Source organism: Pantherophis guttatus, chromosome 1 (genome assembly GCF_059756535.1).
Source record: "Pantherophis guttatus breed Tessera chromosome 1, ASM5975653v1, whole genome shotgun sequence".
Taxonomy (NCBI): domain Eukaryota; kingdom Metazoa; phylum Chordata; class Lepidosauria; order Squamata; family Colubridae; genus Pantherophis; species Pantherophis guttatus.
The window spans coordinates 298,165,306-298,182,691 of NC_142063.1; the positions used below are offsets into that span (position 1 = coordinate 298,165,306).

Sequence of the window (17,386 nt, forward strand, 5' to 3'; positions counted from 1 at the left end):
AGAAGAAGCAGCCAGATGGGCATTTCCACTCATTGACAATAATGATACCAATTTATCTATCACTATCACAATTTATCTATCAGCTATCACAATTTTATGCAAAGATTTAGAGCTGCATTTGATTATTCAAGCAGAATAGCAGCTGCAAATTGGGAGATTTGACAGCTGACAGGAGAAATTCACTGAATTTATGACTACATGATTGATTTCCAGTTTTATGTCTTGGAATGATTTTCCTCTGCTTGACCAATTTCAGGAAGGACTTTCCAATGAAATAAGAGATGAATTGGTAAGACAGGTAAGATTTGGAAGAGTCCTTTCAGCTTTGCATGATAACTGATGGCAGTTTGGAGGAGTTGAGGCACAAGAGGATTTGCACCTATTCATCACCTTTTCTTCCCTCCCCATTGCCTTCTTGGATTCTAATGATGTAGAATCCATGTAAATCAGAGCAATAAGAGAGACCTCTTTACAATGGAGAAATAGAAAAATGGAGACTTCAGATTGTGTTTTTACTGTTGTGCACTAGGGCATGTAGCTTTCTTGCTCAGAGTCAGCTAGAAATACTGAATCTATGGAAATGTATGACCTTGTAAGTAAATGCTCAGACCACTCTAAGACTTTGGCTTCAGGAAATTTTGCACTTTCCCCTTCTAAGAACTCCACAGGGAGTCCTTGGACAATTAAAGGTAACTTGAACACCCCATACTAGGCAATTGCAACTGCAACCAGACAATATATCTATTAGCCTTTGCACCTCTGTAAGCTTGCAGATTGAACTCTTGGTTCATTTGGACTCTTGGGTGAATGCTAATTTTTTAGATGTAACTATGGTGCATCAATTTGGCTTAGCTTCACAACTATTGGAATAGCCTATGCAGGTAGAGATGAATTGACAGCAAAACGCCTCTCAATTCAGCTCCCATACTGCATCTTATGACTCCTCTGGAGTATAAACAACCCTGAAGTTTTGGTTCCTTCCACATCCCAATTATGCTGGGTAGATCGACTTGAGACACATAATCCTAATATTCATTGGAAACAATAGGCAGTTTCTTTTCCTCTCCAAAATGTCTACAGCACTATTTTTAGGCATTTGACCCTTTTCATTTTCTCCTTTTTATATCACTCTCTGAACTTCATTCTTTGCCAGAAAAGTATGCAGATTGTTGATGTTTTGGGGAAGAAATACCATGACTTCTCTTGTAACACTTGTAACACATAATCAACTTAATATTTATATCCAAGACCCCAGTTAACAGGCAATATTCCATGTGTCTTTAAAAGTTAGCTTTAAAAGAGTTCCTAGAGAACAATGTGAAGAAAGAATGTATTTGCTATTCTTCCTTTGCCACATCCACACTCTCTTTTTTTTTAATAAAAAAGTAAACTTAACAAGCTATTATGTAAATAATTAGAAAAGCAAACATGTGAATTTAGCATCCTTTCAAAGCTTATTCCCTCATTTCCTGGAGCTATAAACCCACTGGACACCAGTTATACAGTTTTCCAATGAGGAGCAACTGTCTGGAACACTCATTGACATCTCAAGTCCCCTCCTTGTCCAGCAAGGAATTATCAAAGTTGGTCTACTCACTGAATCTTCATTCCACCATGGTCATCAGCTTTGCTTTTCGTGGAGTTTGTATTCAGTCCTCCATTTCTTCCCCAGAAATCACACTTACCACATCCATGATATGGATTAATTAACTAGATTGTTTGTAAATGTTTTCCACAGGAAAAACTCAGACAAGTGCCATTTCTTTGAATTGCCTCCAAACTCATTAGACAATGATCACCAGGAAAAAAGACTTCTTGCTTCCTGCCATATTGTCTGTACAATTGATCTTGTTGGGCAACAAGAGAAGGGAAGCTTTGTGTAAATGTTCCATTTTGGACTTATTCAACTACCTGCCTATCTTCACACATGGGAGGGGGAGTGACTCTGATGGTGATGGCATGATGAAATGTGGGTTTCAATCACAGAAGGAGGAAATGCTTGGTTATTACAGAAAAGATATCTGGGATTTTGGGAAAACTAACTGCTTGTACCATGTTAGGTAAAATGGAGATGAACTTTGATATGCTTTCAACATTATGCTATAATCCTCTAATCAGTGGTGAAATCCAATTTTTTTTACTACTATGGCCGTGGCTTGGTGGGTGTGGTTTGACTTGGTAGACATGTCAGGAGAAGGATACTGCAAAATCTCCATTCCCACCCTACTCCAGGGGAAGGATACTGCAAAATCCCCATTCTTTCTCCACTCCTGGGGAAAGGATATTGCAAAATCTCCACTCCCACCCCACTCTGGGGCCAGCCAGAGGTGGTATTTGCCGGTTCTCCAAACTACTCAAAATTTCCGTTACCAGTTCTCCGAACTGCTCAAAATTTCTGCTACCAGTTCTCCAGAACCTGTCAGAACCTGCTGGATTTCACCCCTGCCTCTAACTAAATTCTAATTAAAATACATTTTAAGAACTGTTTCCTGATCTTACCAACCTCAAAGGACTGACACTCCCATTATTTTTGCAATTATGTTTTTTTATATTTTGTCAAGCACTGGGGAAATCAGGAGATCCAGGCAGTTCAAATATGTATAAAGACTTACTGCAAGCTTAAGCTCTCTATAAAAATCTGACCAACTGGCCATTAAGAGAAATGAGTAGGAGATAAGAGAGGCATTCTAAGTGGGCTGGACTTAACTCTCTTGCAGGTATGCAGGGATTCATAACTTATGACGCATTTGACCCCTCCTCTGTCTCAGCCTGGTTATCTCCTACACATTTACCTCCTAAGCTGTGTAGATCAATTTTAAACCATTCAGAAAAGGGTTGTTTTTTTTTTAAAAAATTGTTTTCAGATGATGGGAGAGTTGTCACCAATATAGATAATACTCTCATTTTTGTCAAATTCAAGTGAGGGAGTAGATGTTCTCTATCAATATTAATTGCTGAAGAAGAGCAAGATAACTGAGACTTCATCTAAATAAGATGGAGATACTGTTGGTAGGTGTCTTGTCTACTCAGCAGACTGAGAAGACAAGGCAACTTAGAAATTCCTTCAGTGGATTAATTCATGAGATTGTTTGTAAATGTTCTTTTGGATACAAGATTTTTAAGAACCTTCATATGGAGCAAAGCTTTTTTTATCATGTTAAATTGAAATACTAATTATGATCATAGCAATCTACAATTTTTTATAATCCAGTTAGCCATTATTGAAATGTATTGTCTACTCTTCCCATTGAGTAAGCCTATGAGGGGATGCTATGAGTCCTCCACCATATATAATGGGCACAGAAATGACAGGAGGAAAAGGAATCTATTGCTCTTGAATTCATAGATTTCTCACACTTCTGTCAGAAATAACTTCACAAGCACTCACATTTCCTGTAGGGCATTTGGAGTATAGAAGTCTAGCAGAGATATTTTTTTACCCATTAAAGTTGCTTTTAGTCTTCTGTTAATTATGTTATATGTTTATAGTTTCCTTAATGCAAACTGTCTGGAATTTGGGGGTGATTTGAAGGCTTGGTTTTACATTTAGTCATAAATTATATATAGGGATGCCACCTCTAAAAACAAGACAGAAATTAGCTGATCAAAGGTAAGCCAGAGGAGCATTGATAGGGAATATATAGTTATTCATATTATGACAGTCCTTTCTGATTTCACTTCCAATTCATTTCTGGGTCCAATTTGAAATGCAGCATTAACTTTTAAATTCCTAAATGGTCTGGAGATCCAATGATTATTAGCTCTATTATCCAAAACATTTTGTCAGCAAAGATAGGAAAGGTTGTTGGAAATGAGAACTATTTTAGAAGAACTTGCAGTTCCTTAAAAACTTCATAGATAGGCCACTAATGCTTTTTTTGAATTCAACTAGTACCATCATTCCCTTCATGGATTACTGCCTTGTCATGGTGAAGGGGCTTGAGTAGCTCAATGAAGCTATAAGCTAAGCTGTGCAAGGCCACCCAAGATGGACAGGTCATAGCAGAGACTTCTGACAAAACGTGATCCACTGGAGAAGGAAATGGCAACCCACTCCTGTATCTTTGCCATGAAAACCCCATGGACAGTACCAAAAGGAAAATAGATATGATGCTGGAAGATGAGCCCCTCAGGTCAGAAGGTGTCCAATATACAGTACTACAGGGAAAGAACAGAGGGCTAGTACTAGTAGTGCCAGAAAGAGTGAAGCAACTGGGCCAAAGCTGAAAGGACATTCAGCTGTGGATGCATCTGGTGGTGAAAGGAACGTCCGATGCTGTAAAAATTTTCTCTTCAAAGGAACCTGGAATGTGAGATCCATGAATCAAGGCAAGTTGGATGTGGTCAAACGAGATGACAAGACTGAACATTGACATCTTAGGAATCAGCTAAATAAAATGGACAGGAATGGGTGAATTTAATTCAGATGACCATCAGGTATACTACTGCGGGCATGAATCCCTCAGAAGAAATGGAGTAGCCTTCATAATCAATAAAAGAGTAGGAAAAGCAATACTGGGATACACTCCCCAAAATGACAGAATTATCTCAGTTCGAATCCAAGGCAAACCATTCAATATCACAGTAATCCAAGTCTATGCCCCAATCACTGGTGCTGAAGAAGATGAAATTGACCAGTTCTATGAAGCCCTACAGCACCTTATAGAATTAACACCAAAAAATGATGTCCTTATCATCACGGGGGATTGGAATGTTAAAGTAGGAAGCCAAAACATAATCGGAATAACAGGCAAGTTTGGCCTTGGAGTACAAAATGAAGCAGGGCACAGGCTGATAGAATTTTGTCAAGAGAATATGATGGTCATAGCAAACACTCTTTTCCAACAACCCAAGAGACAATTCTACACATGGACATCACCAGACGGTCAACACAGAAATCAGATTGACTATGTGCTCTGCAGCCAAAGATGGAGAAGCTCTAAACAGTCAGTAAAAACAAGATCAGGAACTGGCTGTGGCTCAAATCATGAGCTTTTCATTGCAAAATTTAGGCTTAAATTGAAGAAAGTAGGGAAAAGCTCTAGGCCACTCAAGTATGAACTAAATCATAACCCTGATGAATATACAGCAGAGGTGACAAATAGATTTAAGGAATTAGATCTGATAGACAGAGTGTCTATGGTTTTCCCCGTTGCAATGTATGGCTGTGAAATTTGGACCATAAGAAAGGCTGAGCGCCAAAGAATTGAGGTCTTTGAACTATGGTGCTAGAGAAAACTCCTGCAAGTCCCTTGGACTGAAAGGCAATCAAACCGGTCAGTCCTAGGGGAGATCAACCCTGAGTGCTCTTTAGAAGGCCAGATCCTGAAGATGAAACTCAAATACTTTGGCCACCTTATGAGAAGGAAGGACTCACTGGAGAAGACCCTAATGCTGGGGAAGATTGAGGGCAAAAGAAGAAGGGGTCAACAGAGAATGAGATGGCTGGATGGAGTCACTGAAGCAGTAGGCGTGAGCTTAAATGGACTCCAGAGGATGGTAGAGAATAGGAAGACCTGGAGAAATGTTGTCCATGGGGTCGCGATTCGCAACTAACAACAACAAAAGTACCATCATACTTCACTGCCATGCGTAGCATCCATTATATCTTAACATTAAAGCGAATGTAAACTTTTCAAGTTTAGTGATAGATATGGTTGTAAAGAAGTAAATAGCAAAGGAAGTGTACAACCAAATCTTCAATATGGACTAAAGCCTGAAACATGTCATCATATTAAACTGTTTAGATAGAATGAGCTATGCTGTTGATAAATATGATACCTTGCAAATTAAAAAGGGCAGTGACTGGATTTTAATTTACTAATGTGGGTCTGAGTAATAACATAATAAAATATTCAATTTCTGTAGAAAGTTAAAAGGAAATCATTGTCTGTTTATTAGTTCACTTTGTAAATTGAAATCAATGAAATTTCTCCAAGAAAGGCATAAAATCAATTGTTAAATAGCATATAACTTGTGATCTTTAGAGTAAATTGTAGTTTATTTGACATGAATCCATGAGACTTCCACATACTGAGTTGCCTTTCTTTTCAAGGCAACTCCAGATAATTTTTGCTGAACCATTTCTAATGCATCGTAGAATGATCTGTTTTTCATGTCCACAACTGCCTGCATTTGCTCTTATGCAAATAATCCAATCAAGCAAATGGAAAACAAGAAGCCATAATCAGGAGGGCTTGACAAACAGTAACCTTAGAGTTTTAGGGGAGAGACCAGGATTTAGATTTATGTTTCTACCTGCATCTGTTGAAGCAATTGATCCATTATGAAGTACTTGAATAGGTCAATTTCAGACAAGCGGTATAAATTGGATCAGATGTGGCAAGTAATTGATGTTGGTTTGATTTAAATGTGTGGTTCGTGTAGTTCATTGCTGGTAGAAATCAACCTAGGCTGTTGAAACTTGTTAACATCTCTGTCCCCTATTTTCGTAGTTTATTTATCATGTTGTATTTGGAGGGGGGGAAATCAGTTAATTTCTTTGGTATCTAAAGATAAAGATCTCATTTCCATCTTGCTTTTATTTAAAATGAACAGTTGAAGTGGGAGTAAGCTGTTGTTTTTGTTTATGTTATTAATTTTGTGATGCATTATGAATAGAAACAAGAAACAACACTACTAAGAAGAAACTACTCTCATTCCCAATTTTAAAAGCTGTCATCATCACCTCTAAAACTGATTGGAAAAAATAGCAATTGATGACTGGGCAGGGGAGATGTTAAATGTAGAACAGGAGAGGTTGGTCTGCCATTCCCATCCTGAACATCTTAGGGGGAAAAGATGAAAAAAAATCAGCTCTGACCCTCCAAATGCCCCTATATCACCAAATGACACCCTGAACTTTCTAAGTTGTGGTGTACAACCCTTCAGAAATTATAAATCAATAAATTTCCTCTTAAGTATCTTCAAACAATGCTGGGGGAAATCTCTGCCTGAAAGTCTTGGTGTGCCTTCTCTTCCATGATGTCAAGTACCCTACTGAGACTACAGGCAATTGAGTAGGGACTAATTAATTGGCCAATCAGAAGCTGATATGAAAAGGGATCAATCAAGAATTAACACCACCAAAGCAACCAAGCAGAATCAGGCACAAAGAACCAGTGAGAGACCACTCATTACCAATCTGCACCAATCAGAAACTAGTTTGTCTAAAGATTAATTAGCAGCGGAATACCTGGCTACAAAGACAGAAGCCCTGTCTCTGCTCAGTTACCAGTTGACCACAATGTTTCTGAAGTTGCCAACCAAATTGTCAGGAAATCTGTTGTCTAGATGATGGTCACTAAAACCTGAAACCCAAAATATTGCCCAATATTGCCCAAAATATACACTTTAGCTATATACTCTTGTAATTAATTTGTAGGATTGCATTTTCTATATTATATTTTTCACTATAATTCAGGAGCTATTTTTTTATAAGATTGGTAACTAATTGACATTTATAATGTCCTAATTTTTGAAAAAAAAACGTACAGAGATGTGGCAGATACATATTTGCTAATGCTTTATTAAATTCAATTAATATTCATGTCCATTGTCCCCTTTTTGTAGATTTGAAAGTTTTTACACCATACCAGTTTTTAATCTCTGCTTGCACAATGGTTGGCTGCAAAAACAGTACCCAGGTCACAGTGCTTACAACGGAACTCCCACCAGTTCATGTGGATGTGCCAGATCTGATAATTTTGGATTCTAGAACACTAGAAGCACAGTTAAGTAAAATTCACCCTTTTTTTTTCTTAGTGTTGGAGTGGGACAATCTTGGCAAATGTAATAGCTCTCCTCTTGAATTCTTATTCTGGGCACTACAGTTAATCTATGTCTAGTTCTGGGTTCCATTGTTCAAATGATCAGTGCCAAATTGGAGCAAGTTCAAAAAAGATGCCAAGATGTTGAAGAGTCTGGAAACCAAGCCCTATAAGAAAGGGTTAAAGAATATAAACCCAGGGCCCTTTTCTACCTGTGACAAGTATAGTATCAATTTATGCAAGAATCCTAGTGAATTAAATCACAAATAAGGTCTGTGACATACATTTACTATGATTAAATGCACAGAAGTGATTAGTAATAGAATAGTGGCTCTGTAACTCTTTGATTACCATTTGCCAAGTTAATTTCCATTAGTCTTTATGCAATCAGTATAACCTACATATGGCCACAGCCTCAGTGCAAATAGTAATACAGGAAGAAGATTTTGTGATATGATCAGGATACAATTTTCACTCTAAAACACAATATCAAAATAATTTACTACAAATTTGATATTTAAAAGTTTTCTATGCTGCTTTATTTGTTCTTCAATTCTTGCCCCAAATTGCTTGATGACTACATTAGCTTTCACTCTCTAAGTAAACATTATATATTCCCCCACTGCCCTCTTTAATTGTTGTATAAATTATATGCTGCTTCTTTTTGCAGGTGGGATATTCCAAAGGAAGTAAATGGAACGGTATACCGCTGTATCCTGTACATTGCCAAGAAAGAGAAAAAATCTATAGTTTGGGATGCAATTTATAACTCTACAGATCTTTTTCAGAACTATACTATACAAGACCTTTCCCCTGGTACTGAATACTTCATCAAGTTAGCAGTAAGTTGGGGAAAGTAATAAATGTGACAGCTGAGCAAACGATAGCTTCTGTATGTATTATCTACTGTATATTTTCTTTTATCTGTTGTGATGGAAGTCAAACTGGCTAAGTTTTCATAGAGCACATTAAAGGAAAAGAATAAATTGAATGTTTGTTTCAAAATAAGTGTGGGGAAAATCAAGTCTTCTATGACCCAAAACAAATTGGCTCACAGAGACAGAAGATTTGGCAATTCTCTGCATAAGAATTATAGTGGGAACAAGCAGATCTGAAAAAATTGGCCCCGTTTTACTTCTTCCTTTAGTGAATTGGGTATTCCAGCCTGGTTATTAGTTAACAAAATGCAGATTTGAATCCTGTTTTTCATTCAAGACCTCAAGGTGATGTACATAGCATTTCCTTCTCTGGTTTCAAAGCAGCAACACTGTGAGATAGTTGTACTGAGAGACAATGACAGGTCCAAAGTTGCCCAAAATCTTTTGTGATTGAGGATGGGCTAAAATCTGGCTCTCCCTTTTCTTATCCAACAACTTTAACCATTATACCATTCTGGTTCTTTTTTTTCTTTAATAAAAATAAATTAAAATATTTTGAACTCATTTAGGGGATTACATTCATGTTAAAACAAGAATTTTGTTCAAGATGTCACAGTCTTTTTTAAAAAATATGCAAATATCATAGAACTCTTACCCTAAAAGTTTAGCTCTTTCACAGTTGATCATGCACTACTGCAACTCCTACAGACAAATTGCAATTTGCAAGTCTCCTTAAAAAAAGCCGTTTTTTTCAGCTGTTCTACTTTCTTGTCCTCAGAAATGATCTTGCCTTCTATATCCTCATTCGTAATCAATTTCCAGTTTACTCTTACTAAGGCCCCAAGAGACCAAAGCTCTTCAGAAATGCAGTATTTTCTAAAGTTCCTAGGTCCAAGAAGTCTGGATGTTTATTTTTCAAGGTCCTGCAGCCTGTTTGGTGCTGCTATTACCACTTTCATGTACAAAGAATAGGAAAAAGATTCCTAAGATCAATTGCCATGTAGGTCTGGAGAAAGGAATGGGTTGATGGAAGAGCAGGGTTAGGCCACCTGTAATCTTTGTGTATCTTCAGTCAGGTCAGGGTTGATGAGAATTGTAGCTCAACGATTAGAGGATCATACTGTAGGTTCTCAGCTTCAAGATCGAAAATTCCCAGTAAGATTTGAGAGACAAAGATTTGTGATATTTATGAACATACTCAGAAATACAGTCATTAAAGTGATAATAATTGTTCCTTATATCAAGGAAGATGATAATTCTCTCCCCCCCCCCCCTTTCCTGCTTCTCTGTAGCAACTTACAATGGTAAAACTAGAAGGAAAAAATATTTATTGCAAACTACAAACACTTAAAAATGTCTTTTAAATGTCATTGCTATTATTTTGTGCAGTCATTTCCTTTTGCTTTTTGATTAAAGAACAGTTTAAGTTCCATGATACAACTGAAAATATCTTGAATATAAACATGAGATTGTCCCTGTTTGTTTTAAACACTCTCATCATTTTATAGTAATACCTATATAAGGACATTTGCTTTCATAAATGCCATAGAAAATATTCTGCTCTTGATTATGAATACATTTACATTTATGTGTAGACACTCTGAATGCATTCATTTTGCTCAACATGCTCTTGAATTCTCTAAATATTGTACCAGATTATGCCACAAGAAAATAATCTACCTTCCAATAACAATAAGGCTTTGGTTCAAAGTCCTACTGAACAAAGACTTTCAAATTCATTATGACTTGAAATCCACAAAGATAAAATCTGGCCTTTATCTATTTTAGATTAGTAACTGTAACAGTTAACACTTAATTCAACTTTTACATACCACCCATTTCCATCCTTGACTTTAAGCAGTTTACAAATATTCATGAGACTAAAAATTGTTATTTCTTTTTAGGTTCCTAACCAATGGATGTTAAGAACAAGGGAATAATTTCAGTGAAATAATGATAGGATTGTGGTTCTGACTTACCTCAGCATAGTTTATTATTTTTAAAAAAAGGAAAAAACCCAATAACACTGATTTTTATAACAATTCAACTTGCAATGTAACTGTTAAGGCAGCAAATTAACACATAACACAGAGAGGTTTTTTGTTTGTTTGCTTGTTTTTACCAAAAGAAGCTCTTAGATGAACTGATCTAAGTTAAGACAGGATCAGCCTTGGCTGAATTAAGAGGTAACTGCCTTGGTAGGGGATCATCACCCAAGAATTCCATGACTAGAGTAGAGAATTCAAAAAACAAGTTTCAGAAGTAGTCGATGGCAAACCGTATCTTCCTACAGACCTAGCTAGATGCAGGGGCCAGGAATTGAGTTTAAACTTTCATATTTAATCTCCCTTGAGATCCAGACAGCATCCAGCCTGATAGTGTTCAGGAAAGTCTTTAAAACCTGGCTATTCTTCTTGAGGTAGGCAGGATAGAGCCCTCCCCATATGTTAGAAGTGATTGAGAGCCAGCCCTTTGCTTTAGAGATCAGAATACATTTGGAGTTTAGGCAGTGACTGTTCTGATTTCTATTACACCACTTTATTTGCATTGATCTCATCTTCTAGGCTGCTGTGAGAGTGATTTTTAGTTAATGTCCTAAAGCTGTTATCATCTACCTAGAAAATAACGTATCTCCTCAAATGCCATTAGAAATATATAATGAGAAAATCAGTGTACGGTCTCCTGCTGTTCTGCCCCAACTACGGATCCCAAAGAACACAGCACACACAAAGTTTGTACAAAACTTAATTTACTAAAATAACTCAGTCTTTTTCAAAACAAAGGCTGATAATAAACTTTCTTAACAGCCTACAAGAAACCAAAGATAAAGTAATCACAATCTTACTAAGGTTGGCAGAAAGCCCAGAAGCAATTTGCAGAGAATCCAGACGCGAAGTAGAGTGAACTTGTTAAGGATATTGGTGTTGTGTTACCAACCAGCAGAGTAAATGCACAAGGAAACGTTGCTGAGAGCAATGAATAAGAGATATGCAAACTGGTTTATCAAAAGCTTACTTTATAGTAGAAAAACAGTCTCATAGTCTTTAAACAAATTCCAAGTCTTTGCCAGTAAAATCAATCCAGTAGTTACAGAATCTTCTTACCAAACAAACAGTAGTTGGTTAGAATAACAAACTCACTCTGGTTCACAAGCCACGATGGTAGCAAATCCATCCAATGATGATAGCAGATAGCAACCCCTCATACTATGGCAGCATATCATACTCTGGTAGCATATCACATCATCTTCATACACAATGGCAGCATATCATAGCAGCAACTGAACACGTTACAATACCTTGCTTAAATACTCTCACAACCAGTCATTACCTAATTACAGCATGACTCAGCATTAAAGCCTTAAAGTTACACAATAGATATTTACAGATTAAAGTTACAGTACACATATATTGCCTGGACAACTTGTTAGGCTCAAACCATATCCTAACAGAACTAAAGTTGTTCCCTATAAATTGCTTCAGTCAGTGTTCCTCCTTAAATAGGCTCAGGGAGTGGCCAATTAGCCCCAAGCCTTACTCTCGAGGAGACCTCCTCCTGAAGAGCCACTCCTCCTTTTGGCCACTTTGCGCGCCTGTGCATCAAGAAGAGACTCCTCCTCTTCATCCTCTTCACTTAAAGGAGCTTCTGGAGATTCTGAAGGCCCTGGCTGAATCTCTGCCTCTGACACCATATCTTCTCCAGCCTCCTCATTGTCTGACTTGAGTGCCAGATGCACAGGCAACACCACACCAGTCTCCTCGCTATCAGAATCAGCTACAATCCGCACAGGCTGCTGACGGGCCACAACACCTGCTTGAACAGGGGGTTGAACTAGAAGACCTCCAAGGTCCCTTCTAACTCTGTTACTGTGTTAAATTCAAATAAATGGCAGTGCTTTCTGAACCATTGCCAAGGCTATGGATTGTCCAAAAGAACTGTTTCAGAAAAAAAGAAATGCAATTCAGGACAAGAGTACAAATCAGTACACCACTCCCTTAAATTTGCTAGCATAACTTTTTAAAAATGGCTGCACTCTGGATGTGTTTGACTACATTCCCCAAAATCCAAGCTGTCTTCAGTACATTCAGAAACACCAAGTTATGGGTACAAATTAAGCAGTGGGCAAATGATGAAACTTAGATAATCATCATTCAAATGCTGCTGTTGGCAATTTTATTGTTGATATATACATACTTGTGATAATAGCAATAGCACTTAGATTTATATACCGCTTCACAGTGCTTTACAGCCCTTTCTAAGCTGTTTACAGAGTCAACATATTGCCCTCAACAATCTAGGTCCTCATTTTACTGAACTTGGAAGGCTGACTCAACCTTGAGCCAGTGAGGATTGAACCCCTGGCAGTCAGCAGAATTAACCTGCAATATTGCATTCTAACCACTGCGCCACCACGGCTCTTCAGACTATAGACTAATAGCATTAGTCTGATCATATCACTGTCTGTGTGTGTGGCATGAGTGTATGTGTGTCATCTTTTTGGTATAAACGTGGCTTGCTACAGTTGCTGGAGCACTAAATTCCTTAAGTCTTCTCTCGCATCTTTGTTTAGGGAATTTTGATAGTTATAATTTCTTACATGTGCAACATTGTAATGTAAGCATGATGCTAGAATCTGGCTTTCGTTGCCATGCTTTAGCAATGCATGTCATCATTGTTCACCTTTGTTCCTCAGATTTTTCTCAAAAGCCTTCTCGGTTCTTAGACCACCTCTTCCTCTGCTTGTGCTGCATAGTGGAATTACAGTCTGGGCCCACAAGGATTGAAGGTTTAACAGTTGAACTGTTCAGTAGCTGTCTGTTGTCTTCCTATATTGATTTCTTAGGTGAAGACATCCTCTCCCCATTCCTTAGCACTTAAGTCTGCATATAAGCATATTCCCCTAAAAAGCAATGTAAGATGCAAGAGACTCTTAGGTCCTTTTATCTACTAATCTCTGGGAGTGTGACTAAGAATGTGAGAATCAGTGAAAAAGACTGTTTACTGCTGAGATTAGCTGGGCAAAGTTTTGAACAAACATGAATTTCTATGACAAAAAAAATCAAGGAAATTCTCTCCTCCTCAGATATAGAAACTTTGTATTTATCATCGCCTAAATGTACAGTATATAATTGTTAAAATGGTCAAAAACCTTGTAAAATACAAATCAGTTTACTATAATTCTTTCACATGGAGTTTTTTTTCCCCCTTCACAACTCTAAAGATTTCAAACAACTGTATTACATGCACTTTTCACTGGCAGTTCTTTCTTCTTAGATGCTTTGGAGGGCACGATTTTTTTAATGCAAAAAGATGAATGCTACGTGGACTGCCATTTATGAAGTGTTCAAATTTAGTGGCAAAGACAGAGACCAAAGTCAATGGTTTGGAGGGTGTTTTTTTTCCGTCAGCAGATTGAGTATAGCTGACAACATACCAAATTCAACTTTTGACTATGTGAGGTAAAGTTTGCTGAAATCTTGTGTGTGTAGATGCTGAAGAGCTGCTAAAACTTGCCTTGTCCCCCACTTGATTCTTCCAAGATGCGTTAGCAAAGGCATGTTAAAATGGAAGGAAGCAATGCACACAGAGAGACACCAGTTAGCATATCTACCTAAAAAGAAATATAAAATAATAACAAAGTACCAAGATAGCAATCCTGAATCTATTTATTTAGGAGTGGGCCCTGTTGAACTAGTGGTACTTGCAGAATAGGCAGGTACATTTATTTAAATCATTTTTCTCCACTACAGTTTTGGAACTGTAAAGGTTCCAAAAGGGGAATAACAATAACGACTGTCTTTGATCTTCAGCCTACAGTCTGAAAGACACAATTACAAGAAAAGGGAAATTAGTGGATGCTGGGTATTAGTGGATGCTGGGAGAATCAAATTAAGACAACACACTTCTGAAATGGTATAGGTTTTCTGGCCTAAGCAGGAGGTTGGACTAGAAGACCTCCAAGGTCCCTTCCAACTCTGTTATTCTACTTCTACTTCTACATACTTTAAAGTTATTGGGTTCTTGGTGTTCCCTGAGCTTGCTTTTCTTCTTGCAGATGTTTCATAATCAGATTATGTGACAGTGTCAGCTCAGAGAACCCCAGGAATCCAACAAGTGAAGACTGAGCTACATATATTCTTCACTATTTTAATTTTAAGTCAATGTGAGGCAAAATACTCAAAGGAGAGAAGATGATAGAGCTGGTCTTTCAGAAAAAAGAATCCATAGGATCCAATCCCCTTTCCCCGCAATCCAAGGAAAACATACAGAATTTTGCTTTTAGACAACTTCAGTTGCAGATGCTATAGTTTCCTCTCCAATACCAAACAGTATACTCTTACAGTATTTTAATAAAATGAATGCAGTTATACAGCTGAAATGTTATAATTATGCCAAATATAAAATACAGCAAATGTTATATCAAGAACTTAAAAATGTGGAAGGAAAAGACTTTTAAAGGTAAAGTTAGCCTTGATTTCTGGAGGTTACATGGAAATTTTCATTCAGGGAGACTTGACAACAGTCTGGAAGTGGTTTGTCATTTCCTCCTTCAGGGATGGTTTTTTTGTTTGTTTGTTTGTTTTTTGAACCTCCTAGTGTAGTTTAGAGACTTGGGATTTCCTAGTTGTCTTCTGTTCAAGATAAAAAGATCTTGACCCTGCTTGCGTTTTTCAAGATCAGTCGAGATTGGCTAGGTGCTGCCACCTAGTGAGCTGAGTCAAGAAACATAAATTTCAGTATCTTTCTGTTTCACCTACTCCAAAGAAACCCAATAAAACAACCTCCCACCCCCACGGAGGGAGAAAAAAAGACACCTAGAACCTCTAGATTACATCTCTACCTATTCCATAAACAAATTTTAGTACCCCCTTCCAGTGTAATGTGAAACACAAGAGTGTTAGAAAATGTTAGATAAGGAAAGACTTGCAGACAGTACTAGATATTTTAGATCTGACTGTTTGCATCTAAGAAACTGATCCTGTTCTACAGGAGTCTATGGAGATTCTCAGTCATCCAGATCATGGTTGCCCCAAAGGTGCTTTTTCAAGCGTCAACTGGACTTTCTTGTTTTTTCTTTTTCTTGTTTCGCTTCTCATCCAAGAAGCTTCTTCAGCTCTGTCTGGATGGTGGGGAATGAAAGGGTTTATATTTGATCCTGTTTTACAGGACACTTTTTCATGCCAATGCCCTTTTCTTTTCTGTTCTGATTCCTGGATGGAGGTTACAAGCAATGCTAGCAGCAGGGACCTCTTCATAACAGCCTTCTTTTCTGGAGGGCCCTTATCTTGGGAAAGACTCTTGAGATGACTGTAATTCCTTACAAACAAACACAGGACTGCATAAAGAAATAAATCATGTTGCTTTGAGAACTAAACATATTAAGACCACTCTTAAGGCACGGAGGCAAGGAGACTGTGAGTTCTAGTCCTGCTTTAGGCATAAAAGCCAGCTGGGTAACCTTGGGCCAGTCACTCTCTCTCAGCCCAACCTACCTCACAGGGTTGTTGTATAGAAAATAGGAAGAGGACGGAGTATTAGGTATGTTCATCGTATTGAGTTATTTAAAAAAAAAATGCAGGATAAAAAACAACCTTTTAAGAAATGACTAGATTTCTTTACATTTCCTTTTCTGAATAGTATACACTGGGGATATATTTCATGTCAGGTTTTAGTATTGGTCTCTCTTTCTTTTTCCAAAGGCCTGCACTACAGGTGGATGTACAATCAGTGAAACTATTTCAGTAAAAACAATGAAAACTGGCCCAGAAGGGGTTCCAGCTCCTAAAGTCCAGTCATATTCCTCTGACTCTTTTAACATTTCATGGACTAAGCCAGAGTACATGAATGGTGAGTGAACTGTTTTAGCCTCAAGTTAAAAAGATGATTAGTAAAGATAAATTAATATTCTAAATGGCAGCTTCTATGTGGTGCTTAATTTTTAATGATCATTTTAGCACATAAAATACGGCGATGGTATCATTGTCTACAGCTTGGAGATTGAAGTTTTCAGTCCTGTTTTGCTGTTTCAGTGGCTCAAAAGTGCTCCCTTTTGATGGTTCTCATGTATTGCATTCTCTTATTTAATGCTTTATGGAACAATTGAACTGAAGTTCAATTGTTTCTGAAATTTCTGAAGCATATTGATTTTCTTTATGGCATCTTCTTAATTTTTATTTCTAAATACATCCAGCCATTGGTTTCATATCTGTACATTTTAAAGTGCTTGTAAGGAGGTAAATAACAAGTAAGTAATTATGAAGTTTTGATTATATATATATATATATATATATATATACGCACACACATATGCATATATATATATATATATATATATATATATATATATATATATATATATATATATATATATACACACATATGCGCACACACACACATGTAAAATTTCCATATTGTTTTTCCTTTTCTTATCATATCAGAGTGCATCTAGTCTTCAATTAAATTGTCAGAGACAGCCAACAGGTACTGGGTCTGGACTATAGAATAGTACTAGAATTCAGATAAACTTCCTCTAAGCCATATTTACTTTTTGTCCTTGAATGCAGAAGAATCTCAGTAGTCTTGCTAAGAAAATACACGCTATAAAATGATCACTTGAACATCTTAGAAGAAGTACTGCGGTACTTGCAAATACCATAGCAATGAATTAGATTTTCTTACAAAGGTCACTTGTTATGGAAGCCTTCTCCGATGTGGCACATTGAAATGTTTTGGCACATC

General features: G+C 37.3%; 1 protein-coding gene across 1 annotated transcript in view; it reads left to right on the top strand.

Moving 5' to 3' along the window:
• The window catches only part of USH2A (usherin), a 458,447-nt gene that overhangs the window by 208,105 nt on the left and 232,956 nt on the right, over positions 1-17,386 (top strand). Inside the window, exons 32-34 of the mRNA XM_087891378.1 lie at positions 7,573-7,732; positions 8,440-8,611; positions 16,348-16,495. Of these exons, the coding sequence (XP_087747504.1) occupies positions 7,573-7,732; positions 8,440-8,611; positions 16,348-16,495 (480 nt within the window). The remainder of the gene's footprint in view (positions 1-7,572; positions 7,733-8,439; positions 8,612-16,347; positions 16,496-17,386) is intronic.